We start from the raw sequence: 23,636 nt of genomic DNA, 5'->3' as shown, positions 1-23,636 counted from the left end.
AAAAACAGAACCCTAGGCAAAACCCTAGTAGATACGAAGGAAAAACTCTAGAAACCCTAGAGAGAATAGGATTATACAAGATAATAACTCACAAACTTTAGAAATTTATGTTGTCATGTTTTAACATTTTGTTTTTCTTGTCCTACATCACGTGTGGCCATGCCACATTTCGGTATACTAAGTGATCTGATGATAGTTATGGGGGTAGTTTTGATGATTTTGAGTATCTAATTAATTTTTTTAAAATTTTAATTACTAGTTTTTTTTTTATCGATAATTGGATGATTTATTTTAACATTTTTCGTTAAAATAAAATTTTATATGTAACATAAGAAGGAGTTAACACCATGCATCCCGTGATTATCCTATGCAATTTCCCATTCCTTGATTTTGACCTACATGACCAACCACCCCAACTCTATACCTTTCCTTGAATTGGTCCCAATTTCAATCCCATCATTCTCACTCCATCCGATCCACATCCTCTATTCCATATTTTATGTCCAACTTTTCTTTTTCAAAATGGAAACATTTTTTTTTATTAGACCACGAAGTATCTTGAATATACCCTAATTATAAGAGGTACATTTAAATCCATACCATATTTTTATTCATAATACTTTAATTTTATTAGAAGGGGTGGGGGTAACCCAGAAAATCTAAAGACTATCTATTTGATAGGCCATCATGACTCTACCTTTAACAAGAATTTCTCTTATATATGTTTTTCGGGGAGCATGAAATATAATTCAATCCAGTCACACTTCCTCCCAGGAGCAACCTTAGCTATCCAGTCCGCCACCTCATTAAGCTCGCGGGACGCATGATTAATCATAATATCCCACTTCTTGTTGATCTACTCCTTGCACATCTCCACAATGTTGGCGCATGGTCTAATTCGCTCCGGGCCTTTAGTGAGCCAGTTCCCCACTTGTTGGGACTTGGGAGTTGCTTAAAACATGTAAATTCATAATACTTTAATTTAATGATATATAAATTGCTATTTAGACCAACCTTTTATACGGTGTAGTAAATACCAAATATAATGTAGTCTATCAAGTTAAATATAAATTTTATCTTATAAATACTACAAATGAGTATGTGTGCTTTTGTTGGATTTGTTTCTTTCGTTGTTCTTTAGTGCAGTGTAGTTGACGATTTTATTTTGAGATAGCAATGTTGAACATGTAATTACTATGGTTAAAATGATGGTTTTGTTTTGAGACAGCAATGTGGCACATGCAATATGGTTGTTTGAGTGGTGAGGAAAATAAGAATGTTTTTTTGTATGAAAAATTACCAACGGAAATTTGTTGGTATGTTGCGCTATTTACGGCGTAACACTAAGCCAGCCAGCACCGGACCAGCAGGTAGCCTTGGACATACGTCGTGTTGAATGGGTCAATTTCGCGTTTTCCATTATCGTACAGACTAAATTTGACTAAGTTCAAAGTCGACGACGTACGCTGTTTCCAGTTCACACTCTTGTCTTTTACCTTGTTTTACAGCAACCCATCAGTGCCGGTGTTTTCACAAGTTTATAGAAGTCATGTAGAATAGAAGGGGGAGAAAAAAGTTCAATTTTGGTCCTATAATTATAGAGACTTTGTTAATTTCAGCACTAAACTTTTAAAAATGTCAATTTAGTACCTTGAGTATGTAATTTTTGTCAATTTTGGTCACATCGGTCAAATTTCGCCTAAAATTAAAAATAGGTAAAATAATGAGGGTATTTTAGTCATTTTATCATTTTTCCTTTCTTCTCGACCAAAGACAAGGATTAACAAGACCGCGGTGAGGACGGCAGGCACGGTGAGGACGACATCTCTTTCTTCTCCGACGAGTGAAATAGCATTGGCCGGCCGCACGAAGTCCGCCGAACACCTCTGTGGTCCTTGGAGTGCGCCGGGGCTAATATCACCGACCTGCCGGCCACCTCGTACTTCTACGGTTGCCTGGTCGGCAAACTCGCGCTCTCCACGTTCGTCGACACCTCCATTGGCCGGAAGAAAATGCTAGAATGGCTGCAGAACCTTCGATTTGGTCTTCCACGATGGTTCCCCCAACGTCGGTGGTGCCTGGTCTAAGGAGGCTACCAATCAAAATGCTTTGGTCATTGATTCCGTTAAAAGTGGCGTTGAGCCGCTTCGCCTGTACTTTCGAAGTCAGGAGAACTCGCCGGAAACAACTGAAACATGGTAGAATCATCGGAGAAGAATTAAAGAGATGTGAAATGACTAAAATACCCACATTATTCCAACGATTAAAATTTTCCGGCGAAATTAGGCCGGCAATTTGACCGGAGTGACCAAAATTGACAAAAATTACATACTCAAGGTACTAAATTGACACTTTTGAAAGTTAGGTGCTGAAATTAACAAAGCCCCTATAGTCATATGACCAAAATTGAAATTTTCGCTGAAGGGGAGAAAGAAATACGAAAAGTTTTTTTTTTTAAAAAAAACTAATTCTTGTTACACGTTCAACTAGCGCGTGTAGTACACGCACTTGCTGGACACGACAGGTTTGCCCAACGCTTACGTGAATGAGTATGCTTTGTTTTTTTGTTTTTTTTTTTTGTTTTTTTTTTTTTGGTTAAATGTTAGAAAAACCATCAAAAGTACACTCTTGAATTTGCTCTTAGATAATAGTTGGAGTGATTTAAGCAATAAATTAAATGAATGGGTAGTGATTTTTTTTTTTTTTTTTTTAAGTTTACTTCCAACCTATATCAGCAACATACAGGAAAGGAAATATACAACTCTATTCTATTATTCTGGGTCATAATTCTTAAAGATTAAAAGGAATAAGGTTCAAATTGACTACTAAATGTAATCTGAAAATGTAATTAGGCCACTGAACGAAAAAAAAAAAAAAGGTTCAATTAGGCCACTGAACACTTCAAAAAATATAATTAGGTCATTGAACACTCCAATTGTATGCAATTTCACCTGATAGCAGGTTATCATCAATTTCAGGAAGTTACCTGCTTACGTGATAACTGAGTTGACATTTTTAATAATATTTAATAAATTTTATAAATAAATAAATAAATAACGGAGAGGGGGGAAGGGTGGCCGGCGGCCACCTCGTCGTTTTTTTTTTAATTTATTTTTAATTGTTTTTAAATTTATTATTAAAATTTATAAATAATTATTAAAAATGCCAACTCAACTGCTACGTAAGCCGGTAACCTGCTGAAATTGATAGTAACCTGCTATTAGGTATACATACATTTGGAGCGTTCAGTGGCCTAATTGCACTCTTTTTTTTTTCTTTTTTTTTTCGTTTAGTGACCTAATTGCATTTTCATGTTACCTTCAGTGGCCAATTTGAACCTTATTCCAAGATTAAAAGATGAAAGACTTTCTAAAGTATTGGTTTCATATTTCCATGCGCAACAATGATCTATTATTGCATGAGCTCTATTTTTTAGTTTCATTTTTCACACATGCTTATTTAATTATAATAATATTAAAGTATTATTTTAATTACACTACAGGTTCATTTCACAATATATGTTATTGTATGACTCTGAATTTTAGTTTCATTTTTCACACACACTAATATTATTATAGCAACATTAAAGTATCATTTTAATTATAATAATATTAAAGTATTATTTTAATTACACTACAGGTTCATTTCACAATATATGTTATTGTATGACTCCGAATTTTAGTTTCATTTTTTCACACACACTAATGTTATTATAGCAACATTAAAGTATCATTTCAATTATACTATCGTTTCATTTTACAATATACATTATTGAATGAGCTAATCTATCTTTTAGTTTCATTTTTCACACACACAAATTTCATTATAAAAAGTTAGCAACACTAAAATACATTTTAAGTCTACTACTATTTTTTTTAATTATCCTGATCTATACAACATGTGTGAATCATCGTCTGCTGATAGAATCCGCTGAATATTTCAATTATGTGCCATAGTTCATTAATGTATAAATTATTTGCATAATGCATTCCAGCTTTTAATTAACAGATTGATAAGCGGTAGAGGTGAATGCTAAACTGATAATCCAATAAATGTATCGAAAATTTTCAATCATTCTTCCAAAAGGTTAAACCCCAATTCGACAGGACATTTGGGAGAACGTAAATCGTGATAACTCAACTGAACATGAACCACAGAGGCTCACTGTGCACAAGGAACTCCCCTCACTTTGAGAGGTAGCTCCCACACTGCCACTAGTGAGACTCAATCTCTGATCATTCTTCCAAAGTTTTACTTCTATGACCAGTTGAGCTATCCATACGGATAAAAATTTTCAATCATTATATTATGGATCATGGTTCACGTTATATAATGTGAACCACTAAAATAAGGTTTCATTTTTAATATATTGAATGTTTATTTTTAAAAATTATTTTATATATATTGAAAGTTTATTATTTTGTATATTACTTAAAAAATAATTTTAATATATTAAAATGAAATAAATGAACATTTATTCATGATTATAATATAATTTGCCGAAAATTTTAGTTGGTTTAAACTTCTTTTTTTTTTTTTTTTCATGTAATTCGTGATAATAAGTGTTACGTATTACTCGTATATCATCGGTAATGGTTTTAAATGCGCACAATATTTTACGCACAAATTTGAACACGCTTACATAAATTTGTTTGACTAATTTGTATAAAAATTGACTAATTTATGGGCGCTTAGTCAATATATATAATTAAAATGGATTGAAACGAGTCATATCTTCTTATACTAATTATTAAAATCAAATATTTATCACTATTTCAAAAGTTATAACTAGCTAATAATAAATATACGACTTTATTTATTTATACTTGTATAGTCGTTAATATCACGTTTCAGTGATAAGATGCTATATTGTTGTACTCAAACCTTTAAACTACTGTTTAATAACGTACACTTTGTAATTGATCACTCTACTACTTGTTCAAAATTATTTTAAAAGGTAAACTTAACTTTTTTTTTTTTTTGTTCTGGTAAAATAATATTGAGAGTGAAATGGTGGAGTAATAAAATAAAGCTGTACTGTTAAGCTAAAATTAAAATAATTAGTTTAGTAAGTGAAAATAATGGTATTAGAATAGATGGTAGATGGAATATTAATAAGAATGCTGTGTGGTAGAAGCTAGTTGAAGTATTGTAGCACAACCTGGATTAGAGTACATTTAGATACAAAATAAGTGTTCAATTAATTAAGCTGGAAGTACAAACATTTGCTCAACAATGGCAACGCCCATTTTTGTTGTCAGAGTATCCACAATCCTTCCTCTGTTTCATTTTATTATTTGTCATACTTTCTATTCATTGGTCAAATCAACTCTTTCTTTTTTCTTATTTCTATTATCATTTTTAATAATTTTTAATTTTTTTTTGTTTAATAGTACTTTTAATGTAATTTCTAAATATATACATGTTACATACTAATTCTAAACTTAATATTATGAAAATTTTAATTATAATAACTTTAGTCAAGCCTCGTTAATCAAATCTGACACATAAAATGGAACTGGAGTAGTATTTTTAGTAATTCTGGCAAATGAGAATTTTTGTGGGCTCTACTCATGCTCTACACTTTTTTTTTCTTGCTTTTTCTTTTTTTTTTTTTCTTTTTTCTATTTTTGTTTTATTTTTTCTCTCATTGTCGTCCCACTTGAGAGAAAAAACTTGACAACAAAATTTAACTATATATTGAGAATGCTCTTAAATTAATGGTTGAGTGTTGTGCAGTTGTATATTATGTTTTCACAACCCCACCCTTAATTGACATATAACAACTAATTTTGTTTGTTAGAATTTATGTTTTCATAAACATTATATTTTTCAATTGTATGTTATTGTCGAATTCATGTCCTTCCTTGCGTTAAAACAAAAACAAAAACAAAAACAAAATAAAAAAACATTTTCAACCATTCATTATATTATCCCATCCATTATATTGATTATGAAAGAGAATTGGGGTATGTATCTATCACTCTATCCTATTATTCTACATGCTAATTTCACATCTTAATTAATTGGGAGGCCACACTAAACTACCTAGCTATATATGTGGTGGGCTATCATATATTCTACATTCATTTCAAACAAATTAAAATCTAGATAATAACTTGCAGAGTAGACTCACCATAATTAAAATAAATTTAATTTTGTTACCTCCTATGTAATTATTAAGATTACCACTCTAACTCTTGTTATTACATACGCAATTCAAAGCACATTACGAGCTTAGAAATGTTAATCAAGATATGAACAAATCATCAGGTCGAGTAATTCATATCTCAAATTCTTATCATCAATCTCAACATGATTTCCTAATTTTCGAATGTGTTCACAAAAAGACAAATCATGCTATATATTATCATTAATTAACACATCAAGACAATGTGTTACAACTTACAACATTCATTAATAATTCTAGCTCAAAGACGACCACCATTTTGCTATAGCATACTTTATTACTTATATGTACAACCCTCATTAAAATATAGCTCTCTATGTGATATATGTTAATAAATACTAATTCTTTGTACTAAAATGACCTGAAATTCATTAACACGCTAATCTTATTACTCTTAACTTAGGTTACTCCTAGAATCCCTGAGAACTTCAATCAAAATTCTCGTATTTTAATTTGTTGATTATTTTTTTTAGTATAATCAAATCCTTGAAGTGCCTACAAAACTATAGGTTAATAATGTTTTTTTAAAAATATAATGGCAATTTTCCGAAAAAGAAATATAATAAAAAATAGAAAAAGATTAATGTCCTCCCTTAGTAGTGGGAGGTGACGTGGAAGCTAGGTTAAACTTGTGTATATCTATATAATAAGAGCCAAAGGAATAGGCATACACACCAACATAGTAATGGCCACTACTGCTAAAAATCTCTTCACCTTTTTGCTCTCATTTGCATCTTTTCTCTTCTTCCTCATACTGAGCTGCTCAGCAGAGAAAGGGATTGCTTCCGAGTCACTCACCGAGTCGACCCACTTCCACACTGTTCCACTCACCTCTCTCTTCCCTACTACTCATTGCCATCAACCTCACACCACCCATGCATCAAAAGGTCAATACTCTCATCATCTTAGCTTCTTTAATTTTTTTCTAAATTTAAGATTATAGTTTACAACCTCAGCTCGTATTATATATATCGCAGGCTGTCCATTAATAATTTCTTCAAGTTTTGTAATATGTATGTATAATTTTAAAACTATGCAATAAATTAAAGCATTATATATATGTTACAAAATAAAATATTTAAATTATTTATTGGCTGTTGGCACTGCACGCAAGTGGGGAAAATAATTCATACAATTTCAACTTTTTCGAAAAGTGTTGGGGAAGAATATAATCCTCTTCTTTTTTTGTTTTCAAACTTTTGGCTTTCACCAACAATAGTATATATAAATATATATACAGGAATAAATTCCACCTTTTTTCCCAATTTATCCAAATGTTTTCTTTTTTCTTTTTAAAGCTAAGTGTAAGAATTTGATACCTTTAATTTGTATTTAGTACAGTGAATTTCTTATTCTTTTTAACAATAATTTTTACTATTACACATTAACAAATAAAAAATAAAAGCATCCATTCGTACGAATAGAAATACGTCGAGTTGGGAAAGGACGAGAGTTTGAATTCTGCAAATGTAAGTTTTCACTCTCAACTGCTTCTAAGAATTTTAAATATCGAGATTTACACGTCATACAATACCAATAAATTTGGATTGCATAACCATTTAAATTGACGAAATTCAACCTTTTTCAGTAAAAATAAAAAATAAAAATGTCCATTAGGTTCATAAATCACGGGTGTTCTTATTTCACAGTCACGGGGATGTAGGACAAGGTCAGCGTCAAGGCGTCAACCTCCCACCATTAAAATATTTTTTTTATTATTTTTTTTTTTGAAATCATTAAAATATTTATTTAATTAATATAATTTTCTGAATTTTTGCTGTTGTTCCGACGCTAAGAAAAGGCATGCATGTATCTTTTTTACACGTAACTATAATCAATATTTTTTTTTTTATTATTGTAATTTACCAGTGTTAAACGTACAACTAAATATTCAAGTAAGAATACATTAATTAATTGTTTTTATATATTATTGAAGCGTAGGAATACGTACTGGTGTATTATTAACCCATAGATATTAAAAGAAATATAGTTATTACAATAATTTAATACGTAATTATTAGTCAAATTATGTGTCACTTATTAAATAATATATATAATAATCTAAGTACCTAACCATAGATTTGAAGGGCTAATATAAACTAGCTAGCTATGGATATATCCGATTCCAGTCTGTCATGGAAGTGTAGACGACAGAAATGATGTGAAAAGAATTTGGTGAAGATGCACATCACACGTTATAATATATGTATTATTGTTATTGTCAAATAATTAATAATAATAATTATAATAATAATAATAATAATATTATTATTATTATTAATATTTGTCAATTATGTGAATGAAATTAGTCAAATTAAATCAATTATATATTACAAGTTTTATACCAAATAGGGTTTGTTGAATGTATTAAGTACACACGCAATGGTATTAATATAATATATTTTGTTGGGTTCTAATAACTCATTTGTCTCCTTCACGCCCCACACTAAACCAATACAAGTTATTTCATCATTTTTTCTAATAAAGAAAGGATTATTTGAAGAAAAAGAAGAGTTTATTGTAAAACACAGAACAATAATGTTACGTTGTACCTTGAACGCTTAATTTACTTGGAATGCCAAGTTTGGTTTTGGCTTGTAGACATAAACTAAAGACAGCACACAAATAAATAAATAAATAAATAAATAAATATATATATATATATATATATATATATATATATATATATATATATATATATATATATATATATATATATATATATATATATATATATATATATATTATTAATAAAATGATACCACCTTTTTCCGTCATCCTGTAAGTGCTGTGAGACACTTAATAAAATGCACAAAAACAACTACATGAATGCACAGAGAATAGATTGTAGTATAATTCGTACATCATGAATGCACACAAGCTACCATTTGTGCATTCGTATAGTAGCTTTTGTGCATTTATGACGGGTCTCACAAGACTTATGAGAACATATATATATATATACACTTAAATATTAGTGCATTCGTATAGTAACTTTTGTGCATTTATGATGGTCTCACACTCTCACACGGGAATAGATGTAAGCACTTGAATATTATCATATATATATATATATATATATATATATATAGTGATAAACAGGTGGATTCAATAATATGAAGTTGAAGTGGGTTAGTAATATGAAATCTAAATGTGAGGTGTGTTTAATACAAGCTACGTCGGATACCATTAATACATAATTAACATCCACTCACGATTATTGATGCTGCCATCTCGACTTTTCCCATGCACCACACACTTACATTTTTCAATCCTCTTTAATTAGCTAATTTATCTTCAATACATGTTTATAAATCAAATTTGTTGTACGTAATATCATTCATTTCGATCAAGTCCTAATAAACTTAGCATTCTTTCATGTTTTTTTTAAAAAAAATAAATAAATAAATAAATAGATGTTATTATTTCTAATTCAAAACAGTTTGATATTTTGTATTTTTTTATTATTTTGAAGTAAAGTTTTAATAATTAGAATGAAGCTAAACAACGTTAATGTAATTGTCGGAATGAGAGAGAAGTTGAGAAAATGGGTGAGCTTAAGGTGTAGGGCCTTTAAGTTAGGTCTGTTTCCACACAGCTGAGGATATGATATGATGGAATCTTAGCTTTTTTAAGATTTTAGGGAGGATATATCATATATATGATGACTTGTACGCCATCCATGTACCATGGGCATGGGTAATTAAGTAATTAATTAAAATTATGACACCTGCGTGACACCATCTTACGTCTTCCAATTTCCCTTCATCAATCACCTACACATTTTGCTTTCCAGAAAAATACTTGGTGTATTCCCATTTTAAATTCTCAACTTGTATTTTCTCTCACATATTTTTGATATAGACATTTTGTTGTGGACTCAAATGATAAAAATAACCAATCATGAATTGTCACATCAGAGAGTATAAATGAGGGAGAATAATTTTGATAGTCTATGTAGTAGAACTCTTTTCAATAATACAACCTTGTGGTCTAATGATACAAATGTTGGACTTGCATATAAAAAGTTGTGAGTTTGAGCCTTTAATGAATGTGATATTGACTATTTGTGATTCAGTAGATTGAAAAAATAGTTATGAATATAGATACTTAAAGGTCCTGTTTGGTAAAATGGCTGTTAGCTATTAGCTGATTGTGTTAATTAGAGAGTATAAATAGTTAATAACATTAGCTGATTGTAGAAAAGTGTTTGGTAAATTAGCTGTTAGCTGATAGTTGTCTGGTATAATTTATTTTTCAAAAAGCTAATTGAAAAAGTTGCTTGAAGTAGCTTTTTAAATTTTAGCCTTTTGAAGTTACAAAAGCTAATTAACCAAACATTTATACTGATATTTTAACTAAATCAAACAATTAATAGTGGTCAAATAGGCCAAAATTGGCCTATAGACCAATTTTTTACCAAACAGGGTCAAAATATAAAATAAAACCCATACTACCTTTAAAAAAAATTATGAGAAAAAAACACATTATTATTGTACAATAGGATATTATATCCTATAATTATTATTTAATTAAGATTTGAATATACAGGTTTGAGGCGAGGGGCATCGTTGAAGGTTGTCCACAAGCATGGCGGCTGCTCAACAGGCAAGGACAATACTCCAACTCTAACCGACATTCTCAACCAGGACGAGTCGCGAGTCAACTCAATACACGCTCGAGTCAACTCTGCCAGGATCGATAACCTTAACGCCGTGAGTGGAGTCGGGCGCAAGAAAAAAATCCCGGATTCCAAAGCCGCCGTTCCGGCTAAGTCCGGCACCACCCTCAGCACCGGCAACTACATCGTCACCGTCGGCCTCGGCAACCCCACGAAGAGCCTCACCCTCGTCTTCGACACCGGCTCCGATCTCACCTGGACTCAGTGCGAGCCCTGCGTCAAAACCTGCTATACACAGCAAGAAACTATCTTCAACCCCAAGCTCTCCACCACATATTCCAACATATCCTGCTCCGCCGCCGCCTGCTCCGGCCTCACCTCCGCCACCGGAAACAACCCCGGCTGCTCCTCCTCCACCTGCGTTTACGGGATTCAGTACGGCGACTCCTCTTTTTCCGTCGGGTTTTTCGCCAAAGACCGTTTGAGTTTAACGGCAACAGACGCCGTTGAAGATTTTCTGTTCGGGTGCGGGCAGAACAACCAGGGGCTTTTTGGGAAAACCGCCGGACTTCTCGGGCTCGGCCGCGACGCGCTCTCTTTAGTCTCCCAAACCGCCGCAAAATACGGCAAATATTTCTCCTACTGTCTCCCCACCAAAAGAGGGGCTAACGGCCACTTAACGTTCGGTAAAGGCGGCGCCGCTCCGGTAAAATACACGCCGTTCGCCACCGACCAGGGCGCGTCGTTCTACTTCATTGACGTCCAGGCAATCGCCGTCGGCGGGAAGCAGCTCTCGATTAGCCCGGTGGTTTTCAAGAGCTCCGGGACCATCATCGACTCCGGCACCGTCATAACCCGCCTTCCACCGGCGGCGTACTCCGCGCTCCGATCCGCCTTCCGGCAAGGAATGAGCAAGTACCCGCAGGCGCCAGCGTTGTCCATACTGGACACGTGTTACGATCTCAGCAAATACACGACGGTGAGCGTACCCAAGATAAGCTTCGTGCTGAACGGCGGCGTGACAATGGATCTGCCGCTGGTCGGAATCCTGCTGGGCAATGGCGCATCGCAAGTTTGCTTGGCGTTCGCCGGAAACGGCGACGCTAGCGACGTGGGCATTTTCGGAAACATACAGCAGCAGACATTCGAGGTGGTATATGACGTGGCAGGAGGGAAGCTGGGAATTGGGGCTGGTGGCTGTTCTTAATTAATTAACTATGCATTAAAACATTTGAAATTTAGCATTTAATTGGAAATGCAATTTAGTAGATGTGTGATAGAAATAACCAAAGGCTGAGAAAGGAATTTCAGCTTGTAGAAGTATAAAGTGATTGATGGATGTTTGTGTGAGAACCAAAAACCCAAAGGTAAATGTGTAGAATACCATTTACTTCATCTTTAATTTGAATTTACATACTATTTGTTTCTATCACACTTGCTCATTTCTTCTCATACACTACTATTGTGCTGGTTCATAGTGGCTAAATCATAACTATTAGACAATATGAGGAATCAATAAATGATTTATAGTAGTTTGTGAGAAACAAAAGTGATGGGGTGTGGACCCTGATGGGGTGAGGACCCCGGCCCAAGAAGAAGGGCCCACAAGAGAGGGGCCCAAGAAGAAGGGACCACAAGAGAGGGGCCCAAGAGAGAAGGAGCCCAAGATAGAGGATAAAGGTTAGTAAAAGAGGAAGCCCAATGGTGGCCTGGGCCGAGTTCAGGAGTCGGTCTGGGCCCAAGCGTGAAAGGAGACTCGGCCCAGGGGTCAGTAAGTAGCATTCAAGTCGGTCTAAGAGCCGTTGAGGGAACACTCAATAAAGCATTCAAGAGGACTCGGTCAAACGGGCCGTTAGATGGCCAAGGAGCCGTTGGTCGACTCAGTAACGGCGACCGAACGGTCCGATGATGTAATTAGCCTTGAAAGCAGTGTTTAATGTACTTCAATTCGGCCGGAGGGGAGCCTACTATATAAAGGCCCCTCCACACTTGTAAAAGGGGAGGCGAGTCCATGCCCAAAAGAGCCACACGCATTTTCTAGATATTTGATTATCCATCTTTGCGATCACTTTTTGAGAAAGGTGAATCCACCAACCAAAGGTTGTGTTGGACCTCCTTGGGCCCGAAAACCCAAAAACCAACAGACTCAATTGGCTTAGGGTCCAAGAAGGGGAAAGGGTCAAAGTCAGGGAAGAAGGGGAAAGGGTCAAAGTCAGGGAAGAAGAGGCCCAAAGATAGACTCAGGCCAACGCAAGTAGTCGGCTCGAGTCGAAGGTCGGGGCGAGCGCGAGGTCGGCACGAGTAGTATGTCGGTCTGGAAGTAGCCGTTATTCTTAAAATCACCCATGAAACCTATTTACTACCCTATTATTACCCAACTTATTACCACTAGTTAATTACCTAATTATTAATATTATTATCCATAACCTCCCAAAGTAAATATCATATTAAACACCTTACTAAATTACCCAACAGCTATAATCCCATCCTACTACTATAAAAGAAGGTTCAAGAGCACAAGAGGGGGATCGGATTCATTCTTCTACACATGGGAGGACTCTCCCAAACACTATTCTCCCACTTACTATTCTTTCTCCTCTAAGAAGACATCTCATTCACCCTCACATGGGGGCACTCTTCCTACACCACTTTCCCAAGAAGACTCCATTCCACAATGCACAAGAGAATGAAGACTCCATCACTCCCCCCAAAGAGAAAGTACTCTTCCACAACCACTCTCCACTCATCTAAGCAAGAAGACCACATGAAGAAGACTCCATATGAGAAGACTCTACCACTCTTCCACGCATGAAGAAGACTCCCTCTCAATGTACAAAGTATAGTAGCTCTATCTCTACACAACATCACATACACAAAATAGCTCTACAATATGTAGCTCTACAAAAACACCTACAAAATATATAGTGAATTTAGGCTTGGCACCGCCCAAAAAGGCCCGTGGTTTTCACCTTTCGGTTTCCACGTAAAAAATCATCGAGCCCATATTTTTAGCAGTTTTAATTGAAAGGTGAATCCACCAACCACGTTTGTGTTGGACCTCCCTGGGCCCAAAAACCCTAAAACCAACAAAAAGAATAATGTGATCTAACAAAAAATATTTAATAACAAAAAAACGCATATCTAAATAAAAGTCAACAGGTATGGTGGGTAACATATGTGATCACATTCGTCAATAGGGGACATAAAGCCTTAGGGCATCCTCAATAGTGTGAAGATTTTGAGGAGATTTTACAGGTGTGATTAGGAAAGAGAAAATGGGATGGGAGGATAAAAAAATTAAAATATAAAAACAAAAAGAAAATCAAAAAAAAAAAATTAATTACGCGTCCACTGCACACGCCCGCCTGAGCGCGATGTGAGGCGCAACTCTCTCCTCAAACGCTGGGCCCCACAAGTCTGCAAAATCCCTATGTCTTGCAGGAAGCACCAATTTACTCTCTTCTCTTTCTCTCACTTCCAACAAAGCATTATTTTCTACCTAAGAGAGACTGTAACATTTTAGAAAGTGGGAGAGAATTGCTAGGATGGGGTTAGCCTAAGCTACCTAAGAGAGACTGTAACAACCCAAAATTTTATTTTATAAATCAAATTTTAAGAAATTCCGAAAATAGTCATTTTCACTCCATTAAAGATTTTTGCGATTAATTGGTGTCTGAATAAATTATTTTTGTCACATTTTAAATTAATTCGACGCCAAAACATATTTAATTCGAAAATTCCTAATTTTCGGATACTTCGCGTACCAAGTTTTAAATCGATAAATTTATCTGAGTGAGACCGGGAGAATTCAAAAAGAGTGGGATCTGAGCTACATGCCACCAGGTGATTCCTCGGGAGGCTTTAATCAAGGTAACTAGTTAAGCTTTTAAGTTCAGTTATAGATTCGTTGGTGCAGTTGTTTAGATTTTAGATAAGTTAGATGTGAACTCAGAGATTCCTAAATCTTTCCAAAGTGTTCCAGCAAAAAATTTTAACCTTTTGGTTATATCACCTTTTTTCTTCGAGAACTTGATCCACTGTTTCTTCTAAGTTTCGGGACGAAACTTCTTTTAAGGGGGATAGAGTGTAACAACCCAAAATTTCATTTTATAAATCCGGTATTAAGAAATCCCAAAATAGCCTTTTTCACTCCATTAAAAAAAATTGCGATTAATCGGTGTTTGAATAAAATATTTTCGTCACATTTAAGTTAATTCTACACTAAAAATGGATTCTATTCGAAAATTTCTAAGTTTTCGGGTACTTCGCGTACCAAGATTTAAATCGAGAAATTTATCTTAGTGAGACCTGGAGAATTCAAAACGATTTTAAACAAGTGTTCATCCAAATAGCTTTTTGAGAAAATTCATTTCCAACCCCAAGGTATTTAAAGTTAGCATTTCTAGCCTTGGTCCATGATACAAGGTGAACCATTCCACTCCAAAAGACTTTGCTGAGAAACACTTTGTATGCAAGCTTTTACCTTTTTGCCCTCAACCAATCATTGGCCTTCTACCTAGGGTTTTGGACCCTATATAAACTCCACTATTCCACCTTGATTCCCTGATCTCTTTCTTTGTCTCTCCACACACTTTGTCTACTAAGAGAAAGGGAGAAAACAACATCACAGTAAGCTCATTTCCTTCTTCAATTCTAGCCTCCATTTCTCTTCTAGTTCGTTTTAATCTTTGAGGTTCTAGGCTAAGGTTGTATGGCGTTTGGGAAGTATAGGTGGTGAAGGAGGCACAAGCTAGATAGAGAGGAAGAAGAGATCCAGGCTAGAAGAAAGACTACAAGAGGTATAACCCCAAGGATTCCACTTTAAAATTTGGCTCTGTGAAGCCTTAGTATTGAGTAGAAATGAGTAGAAACTATGATATTTTGTTGTGTTTATGTTTAGAAGTGATTTAGTATTTGTTTGTGAGTTGTTGAGATTGGTTTGGACTTGATTGGATTTGATTTTGCAGATAAAAAACCTTCTGGTGCACAACACAGTGTGCACCAGATCAGATCAATGGCCCTAGCCGCGGCCCATCAGGAGGGCCGCCGCCTAGTCCCGGTGAAGTAACGGGTTATAAGGGGCGGACCATGAGGAGTCCCTCCCCAGGCCCCTGACTTTGATTCTAAGAAGAATCTGTGCAGTAGCCGAGCCCTTGTGGCTTAGCTACTTGTCGTTTTGGGCCGAGAGTTACGGGCCCTTGCAGCTCTGCTCTTTGGGACCGTCTCGACGCACGTTTTGGCTTTGATTTCGTTGAATTTGGATCTAAAATGAGTATGTTATGAAGGAAATTGTGAAGAAATACTACACATAGTATATATTTTGTTATGCACTGTATATTAAGAATTGTTGTCTTTGTGATCTGTTTGGTGTTTTTATTAAGTATAGAAGCATGATCATTTGAGAATGTGATTCACTACTATAGCATGATTAAATTGTATTATTTGATCCAAGAGAATAGAAGTATATTTGTTGAAGTGAAATGTATAGAAGTTGCCTATTTGCAAATCGAGCATGACATTATACTTTGAATACTTCATGATATTTTATACATGATTTAGAAGCATGTTATAGAGCATTTTGACATTTCACATGTGTCATGTTTCAAAAATGCATAAGGGGCCAACGTGAGCCCAAGAATACTTTCAAAAACCATAAGCATGTGGTATATCATTCTTTGATGCATTGAGATGTAGTAGAGTTGTTGCATGCATGAGATTGATGTATGAGAGATATATTTATGTATTATCTATATTGGTGAGGTTTTGGAGGATACCGTTTGGACTATGTCCTCTCGGGAGATATTCATGGACATTGCAGTCCTAGTATATGTAACGCGACGTATTCCCACGTTACGAGGTTGGAAACTGCCCGCCAGGCTTGGAATCCTAGTTAGGGGGTGTGCACACTAATAGTTCGATACCTGATTCCACAAAGTTAGAACCACGTGATTGGTTCCGTAGACGGTAGGAGATATTGGGTCGGATTTATGCCGTTCCCGATAGGGTAATTCACGCATCGGTGAAACCCTAAGCCGTCTACCGAGTATAGAGAAAGAAAACGAGTCAAGAGAGACTCAAGAGAAAGAAAGAGAGTCAAAAGAGACTCAAGAGAAAGAAAGGGACTCAAGAGAAAGAAAGCGAGTCAAGAGAGACTCAATAGTGATAAAGAAAGTCAGAAAGAGAACCTCCATAGAAAGTACTCTATTTTTATAAAGAGTGTATGAGTATTTATATTTATATTATTGCACGAGATTGCATATGAGTATGAGTATATAGTTGCACGAGATTGCATATTAGTATGATCATATTATTGCACGAGATTGCATGAGTATGAGTATATTATTGCACGAGATTGCATATGAGTATGAGTATATAGTTGCACGAGATTGCATATTAGTTTGTTTATATTATTGCACGAGATTGCATATGAGTATGAGTATATAGTTGCACGAGATTGCATATTAGTTTGTTTATATTATTGCACGAGATTGCATATTAGTATGATTATATTATTGCACGAGATTGCATATGAGTATGAGTATATAGTTGCACGAGATTGCATATTAGTATGTTCATATTATTGCACGAGATTGCATATGAGTATGAGTATATTATTGCACGAGATTGCATATGAGTATGAGTATATTATTGTATGAGATTGCATAAGAGTATGATTATAGTATTGTACGAGATTGCATATGAGTACGTATATAGTATTGCATGAGATTGCATAAGAAGTATGATTATAGCATTACACGAGATTGCATATGAGTAAGATTATTGAATTGCACAAGATTGCCTATTTGAATGATGTATAGTATTGCACAAGATTGCATATGAGTATGACTTATTGTATCGCATGAGATTGCATAAGAGTATGATTATAGTATTGTATGAGATTGCATATGAATATGTTATAGCTTTGCCCAAGTTTGCATATGAGAGTGATGTATAGTATTACACGAGATTGCATGTGAGTAGAGTATCGTATGAGGTTTTATAATAAGTAGGTTGACTTAAGATTTTCCATCGAGCATGATTATCTTGTTGTACTAGAAGCTCTATTTATCAAGTTATGTGATGAGAATGTGAAAGCATGAGAACACCTGTTATATGGTCTATTAGCATGATCCTATCTGTAAGCATGAATTGCTTGTTAAGTTATTTGAGAAGTTTATATATTGATGAATCTATGTGAACAGTCTTATACATATATGAGCATGCCAATTGATATTATAGGGTGCAAGCATCTAGAAAGAATTTGATAATCTAAAGATGATTTGAGATGAGCTTATTGTTATAAAGAAATCAAATGTTTTCTAAGTAAATGCTAGAATGCTTTACAGGGTTGAGTGTGGTTTAGCTTCGTGCTAACCGGTGTTTTCTTATTTGTCTATGTGTTGCTTGCAAAACCCCTTTCAGGTGGGCCCAGCAGTGTGAAGAAGTCGAGTTAGATTAGTCTCGTAGTTAGAGATATCTAAACTCTAGTTTTATTGATGACTATGTATGGATTTTAGACTTATCGACTTTATGGTTTTGAGGATGTTGTAGATTTTTGGGGCGATGTTATTTCCCCCTTATGTTTTCAGTTTTTATGATGGATGCCAGCCTTTTACTTTATTTCTAGTTTTACCCCTTTAGCCTGTGCAATCTCCACGGAGTGGTGGTTGTGGCGGTGACACTCCCACTAATTATCTTTTAATTTTTCCGCTGCTTAGTGTTGTTAATGACTGTTTAGAATTGTAATTAAGAGTTAGAAAAGTGGTGTGTTACAAATTGGTATCAGAGCAGTACGAACCGCGGGAGACTTAGGAAGTTTGACCCTTAAGATTGAGTATAGAAACTTTGAGTATAGAAACTTTAAGTAAAAGTCCTAGGAAGAACAAGTTAAGGAAAGACCTTTAAGTTGAAGTCTTAAGAAAGACAAGATAAGAAGAGAGCATTAAGTGGAAATCCTAAGAAGGATAAGATTAGGGAAAGAACCCTAAGTTATGAAAGTTGAGATAAGAAGGGGCCTAAGTTATGAAAATTGAGATAAGAAAGACTTTAAGTTCAGTGATTGAGTATGAGAAACAGAGTTAAGAGAAACTCTAAGTAACAATTAGGAACGCGGTGAGGTTGTGAGTTCCCTTGCGTTTGCTTATCTGTTTATGTGCTTTATCAATGTGTTTAAAGTGCTTTTATCTATCTTTTGAAAGTAAAGCAGAGAAGTTTTCAGTGAGAAGTTGAAGTGAAAGTTAGAAGTTGAGATTTTGAAAGTTAAAGTTTGAAAGTGGAATTTTTGTAAAAGTACTAATGTAAAAAGTATAAGAGTATATACTTGTGTCTTGCTTATGTGATTTACCATTGTGCTTGTTATGCCTATGATATCTGTTTCGAGTAAAGTAGAGAAGTAAAGAGAAGTTGAAAAAAAAAAAACAAAAAAAAAAAACAAGAGCTTGAAAGTTTAAGCTTAGAAGAGAAGTTATTCTTGATAAGTTGTTAAAGTAGATGAGAAGAGATGCCTTTGTTGCTTTGTATGATTTGGTTGTTGCAAGTTTGCCTTAAGATTAGAGAAGTTAGAATCAGCTAACTTATTAGTCGTGCTAACAAGAATGATCTGTTCTGGTCATGTTCAAAGGGTTTCGCGATGCCGCCGCGAAGAGTTAGAGAGGAATCTCCTCGCTCCTCAGGACCTGGAGCGTCGTCATCCACAGATTTGACTGAGAGTCTGCACCAGCTCAACCAGTTGACCCAGACCATAGGAGCTGTCGTACTCAGTGGGAATAACGGTGGTGGTGATGTGTCCAGAAAGATCACGGGACGCAATCCACCGTGTTTCTTGGGTCAGGAGGATCCGGAAGTTCTTGAGAGTTGGATCTGCACGTTCGACAAGTTGTTTGACGTGGTAGGATACCCAGAGGACCAGCGAGTAGAGGATGCGGTATACTATCTACAGGGAGAGGCTGATCACTGGTTGGTCATGGAAGGACCGGCTGTTCAGGCAAGAGAAGGGTTTGACTGGGGGATGTTCAAGATGGTGTTGAGAGAGAGATTCTATACAGAGCATGTCAAGGCTGCCAAGTATGAGGAATTCTTGTATCTCGAGCAAGGAAGCTTGACCGTTCAGGAGTATCATGCCCGCTTTGTGGCACTGTCTCGATTTGCTCCTACCTTGGTACCTGATGAGGCGAGTAGGGCTCGCAAGTTCATCCGAGGATTGCACTATGATGCTCAGAAATCCTTCTCTGCGGCGAGATTTGCTACGTTGAATGAAGCTTATGAGGCAGCTGCTGGTTACTCCAGGATTCAACAGTTGCACCGCGATGCCATGCAAGGGATGAAGAAAAAGAATGAAGGGATGGAATCACAAACAAGCAAGGGACACATGTTCAATCCAACGAGTAGGCTTGACCATAGAGGTGGGGAAAAGAGGAACATGACTATGAGACAGGGAGCTGGAGCTGGAGGACCACCGAGAGAGAGGACTTCGGTATGCCCGAGATGTGGTAAAGATCATCCTAAGACCACTTGTGGAGGATCGCCTATAGTTTGCTTCCGGTGTGGGAAGCCGGGTCATAGAGCCGCTATTTGTCGTTCCCCGAGGACGGAGAGATCCCATGGTACGATCCCGAGCCAGCCACCCAGAGGTCCGATCAACCAGGCTCCAAATCAAGCTATGGGACGTGGCTACCCACTGAGAGGAGTTCCGCACAGGAATGGGAATCATGGACGAGGTGGAGCGCAGCAAGGACGTACCGGAGGAGCTGGACCAGGGAAGATCATGGTCATGGGACAGACTCAGGCTGGAGATCGCAATCTCGAGAAAGGTAACACTCTAACTTGGAATGAGTGTGTTGATGTTGCTTGAATGCTTAATTAGATGTGCATGCTTGAGAAATTGTTACATGTGGTTGCAAGGTGTTAAAAGATGTGTTAATTTAAGAATTTTGGGAATTTAGAAGTTGAATGAGTTCGTTTTAGTGTGAAGTTGAATGAGTTCGTTTTGTATAAGAAATCTTTGATAATGTGATCTGTTGATATTTTTGTGTTGAGTATAGAAGCATGATCCTTTGAGAATATGATTTTTATTATGAAAGCATGACTAGATTATGATATTGCTCAATGAGATTCGAAGAATATTTTGTTGCTAGAAATGTATAGAATTTGCTATATTGCAAACCGAACATGATGTTATATTCTTGAGTGCTTCATGTTATTTTATACATGGTTTAGAAGCATGTTATAGAGTATTTGGCATCTCACATATGTCATATTTCAAAAATGCATAAGGGGCCAACGTGAGCCCAAGAAATATTTTCAAAAACCATAAGCATGTGGTATATCATTCTTTGATGCATTGAGAAGTAGTAGAGTTGTTGCATGCATGAAATTGATGCATGAGCGATATATCTATGTATTATCTATATTGGTGAGGTTTTGGATGATACTGGTTGGACTATGTCCTCTCGAGAGATATTTATGGACATTGTGGTCCCAATATATGTAACGCGACGTATTCCCACGTTACGAGGTTGGAAACTGCCCGCCAGGCTTGGAATCCTGGTCAGGGGTTGTGCACACTTAAAGTTCGATACCTGATTCCACAGCACGAGAACCACGAGATTGGTTCCGTAGACGGTAGGAGATATTGGGTCGGACTTAAGCCGTTCCCGATGGGGCAATTCACGCTTCGGTGAAACCCTGAGCCGTCTACGAGCGAAAAGAAAAGAAAGTGAATCAATAGAGACTCAAAAGAAAGAAAGTAAGTCAAGAGAGACTCAAGAGAAAGAAAGTGAGTTAAGAGAGACTCAAGAGAAAGAAAGCGAGTCAAGAGAAACTCAAGAGAGAGAAAGCAAGTCAAGAGAGACTCAAAAGTAAGAAAGAAAGAAAGAAAGAAAGAGACCTCCACAGAAAGTGCTCTATTTTGTTTTATAAAGAGTGTATGAGTATATATTTATAGTATTGCACGAGATTGCATATGAATATAGAACTGCACATGATTGCATATGATTATAGTATTGCACAAGATTGCATATGAATATAGAACTGCACATAATTGCATATGAGTATTGATGGTTTTTGGGTTTTCGGGCCCAAGGAGGTCCAACACAACCTTGGTCGGTGGATTCACCTTTCAATAAAAATGTGTGCTAAAATAATATGAGCTCGATGATTTTGACGTGGAAACCGAAAGGAAAACCACGGGCCTTTTTGGGCGGTGCCAAGCCTAACTCCACTACGTATTTTGTAGGTGTCTTTGTACATACTTGTAGGGCTATTCTCTACACAAAGTGTTGTGTTTCTAATAATATAGCAATAATAATATAAAGAAGAGTGATGGAATGGTGTGGAAGAGTCCTTCCATTTGTATGGATGAGTGGTGGAGCCTTCTTGGTATGTTGTGGAATGAGGCCTTCTTGGGAGAGCAGTTGTGGGAGAGTGATAGTAGTCTTCAAGTGTGTAGGAAGAGTGCTTGGGAGAGTCCTCCCATGTGTGTATGAGTGAGTGAATGGATCCCCCCTTCTTCTTGTCTTCTCCTCATTTTATAGCTAGCCCATCCCCAAAAGTGTCCGTTGGACCATTTAGTAGGGTAGTTAATAGGTATTAACTTGGTTATTAGTGGGGTAATAAGTGGGAGACTTAATAGGTAGCCTTTATTTGGGGGGTTATGGATGAGGTAGATAAATAGGACTTTTAAGGGTAGATAATTAGGAATAACGGCTAGTTAGTCCGACCCTCTACCCGTGCCGACCTCCGGGTCGAGCCGACTCCTGGGCCAACCGACTCCTCGGTTTGGCTCGTATCTCTTTTGGGCTTGCTCCATTTTCTTCTTGGGCTTCCCTTCTTTGTCTGGGCTTTATCTCTTTTCTTCTTGGGCCCCGAGCCCACGGGGTTCACACCCCATCAACTAGTCCCTCACTTTTCTATGTCTCGTGCTTAGCAGGGCATGGAAAAGTATATTGTCTTGCCTCAAAATTTCCTTTATTAGCCCCCTCGATTTTTGCCGACTCTTTATTCAACATTCTACACGACTCCATCCTCATGACTTCTCTTTGTTTGCCGTATGACCGACTGCTTCAGTGGATGTGACCTTCTGGCTCTGAGCCCCTTTCTCTTTAGCCGTCGAAGTGAATCTCGGCTGTAACTTTTTCTTTCTTTAATAAACTTCTAAGGGTTCGGACCCTCGATTCCTTCTTTATTCGCCGAGTCCCTCAGTCGAGGCGACTCTTCGGTGGTAGCTCCTTTTCCCTCTAGAAATGTCTAAGGGTCGGAACCCTTGTTTCTTTTCTCTTTTTCTCTAGAAACGTCTAAGGGTCGGAACCCTTGTTTCTTTTCTCTTTTCTCGTCGAGTCCCTCAGTCGAGGCGACCCCTGTAGGCTTTTTCTTTACTTAGAAACGATTTAGGGTCAGTGCCCCGTTGTTTCTTTAATTTCTCGCCGAGTCCCTCAGTCGAGGCGACCCCTGTAGGCTTTTTCTTTACTTAGAAACGATTTAGGGTCAGTGCCCCGTTGTTTCTTTAATTTCTCGCCGAGTCCCTCAGTCGAGGCGACTCCTTTTGGCTTTTTCTCGGAAACGACTAAGGGTCTGGGCCCTTGTTTTGCTATCTTTTCTCGCCGAGTCCCTCAGTCGAGGCGACTCCTGTAGGTTTTTTCTCGGAAACGTCTAAGGGTCTGGGCTCTTGTTTCCTATCTTTTCTTGCCGAGTTCCTCGGTCGAGGTGACCCATTAGGCTTTTTCTATCTCAGAAACAGTTTAGGGTCAGTGCCCCGTCGTTTCTCTCAATATTCGCCGAGTCCCTCAGTCGAGGCGACTCCTGTAGGCTTTTTCTCGGAAACGTCTTAGG

General features: G+C 36.6%; 1 protein-coding gene and 1 long non-coding RNA gene across 2 annotated transcripts; both read left to right on the top strand.

Moving 5' to 3' along the window:
* Window positions 1-6,835: 6,835 nt before the first annotated feature.
* LOC109168369 (aspartyl protease family protein At5g10770-like) lies at window positions 6,836-12,237 on the top strand. The gene is made up of 2 exons (XM_019317380.1): window positions 6,836-7,077; window positions 10,742-12,237. The coding sequence occupies exons 1-2, from the start codon at window positions 6,876-6,878 to the stop codon at window positions 12,016-12,018; spliced, it is 1,479 nt and encodes a 492-aa protein (XP_019172925.1). The 5' UTR covers window positions 6,836-6,875; the 3' UTR covers window positions 12,019-12,237.
* On the top strand, window positions 7,938-8,416 carry LOC109168371. Its single transcript, XR_002052080.1, has 2 exons — window positions 7,938-8,085; window positions 8,132-8,416. It is a non-coding gene; the product is annotated as an uncharacterized LOC109168371 (long non-coding RNA).
* Window positions 12,238-23,636: the final 11,399 nt, after the last annotated feature.

The sequence above is a fragment of the Ipomoea nil genome, unplaced genomic scaffold, assembly GCF_001879475.1.
Source record: "Ipomoea nil cultivar Tokyo-kokei standard unplaced genomic scaffold, Asagao_1.1 scaffold3197, whole genome shotgun sequence".
Taxonomy (NCBI): Eukaryota; Viridiplantae; Streptophyta; class Magnoliopsida; order Solanales; family Convolvulaceae; genus Ipomoea; species Ipomoea nil.
The sequence above is the reverse complement of the archived record's forward strand: the minus strand, read 5'-3'. Positions and strand labels throughout refer to the sequence as shown.

Coding starts and splice junctions, on each gene's coding strand:
- LOC109168369 (XM_019317380.1), top strand. CDS start 6,876: ATGGCCACTACTGCTAAAAATCTCTTCACCTTTTTGCTCTCATTTGCA. Junction 7,078..10,741: donor CACCACCCATGCATCAAAAG/GTCAATACTCTC, acceptor TTGAATATACAG/GTTTGAGGCGAGGGGCATCG.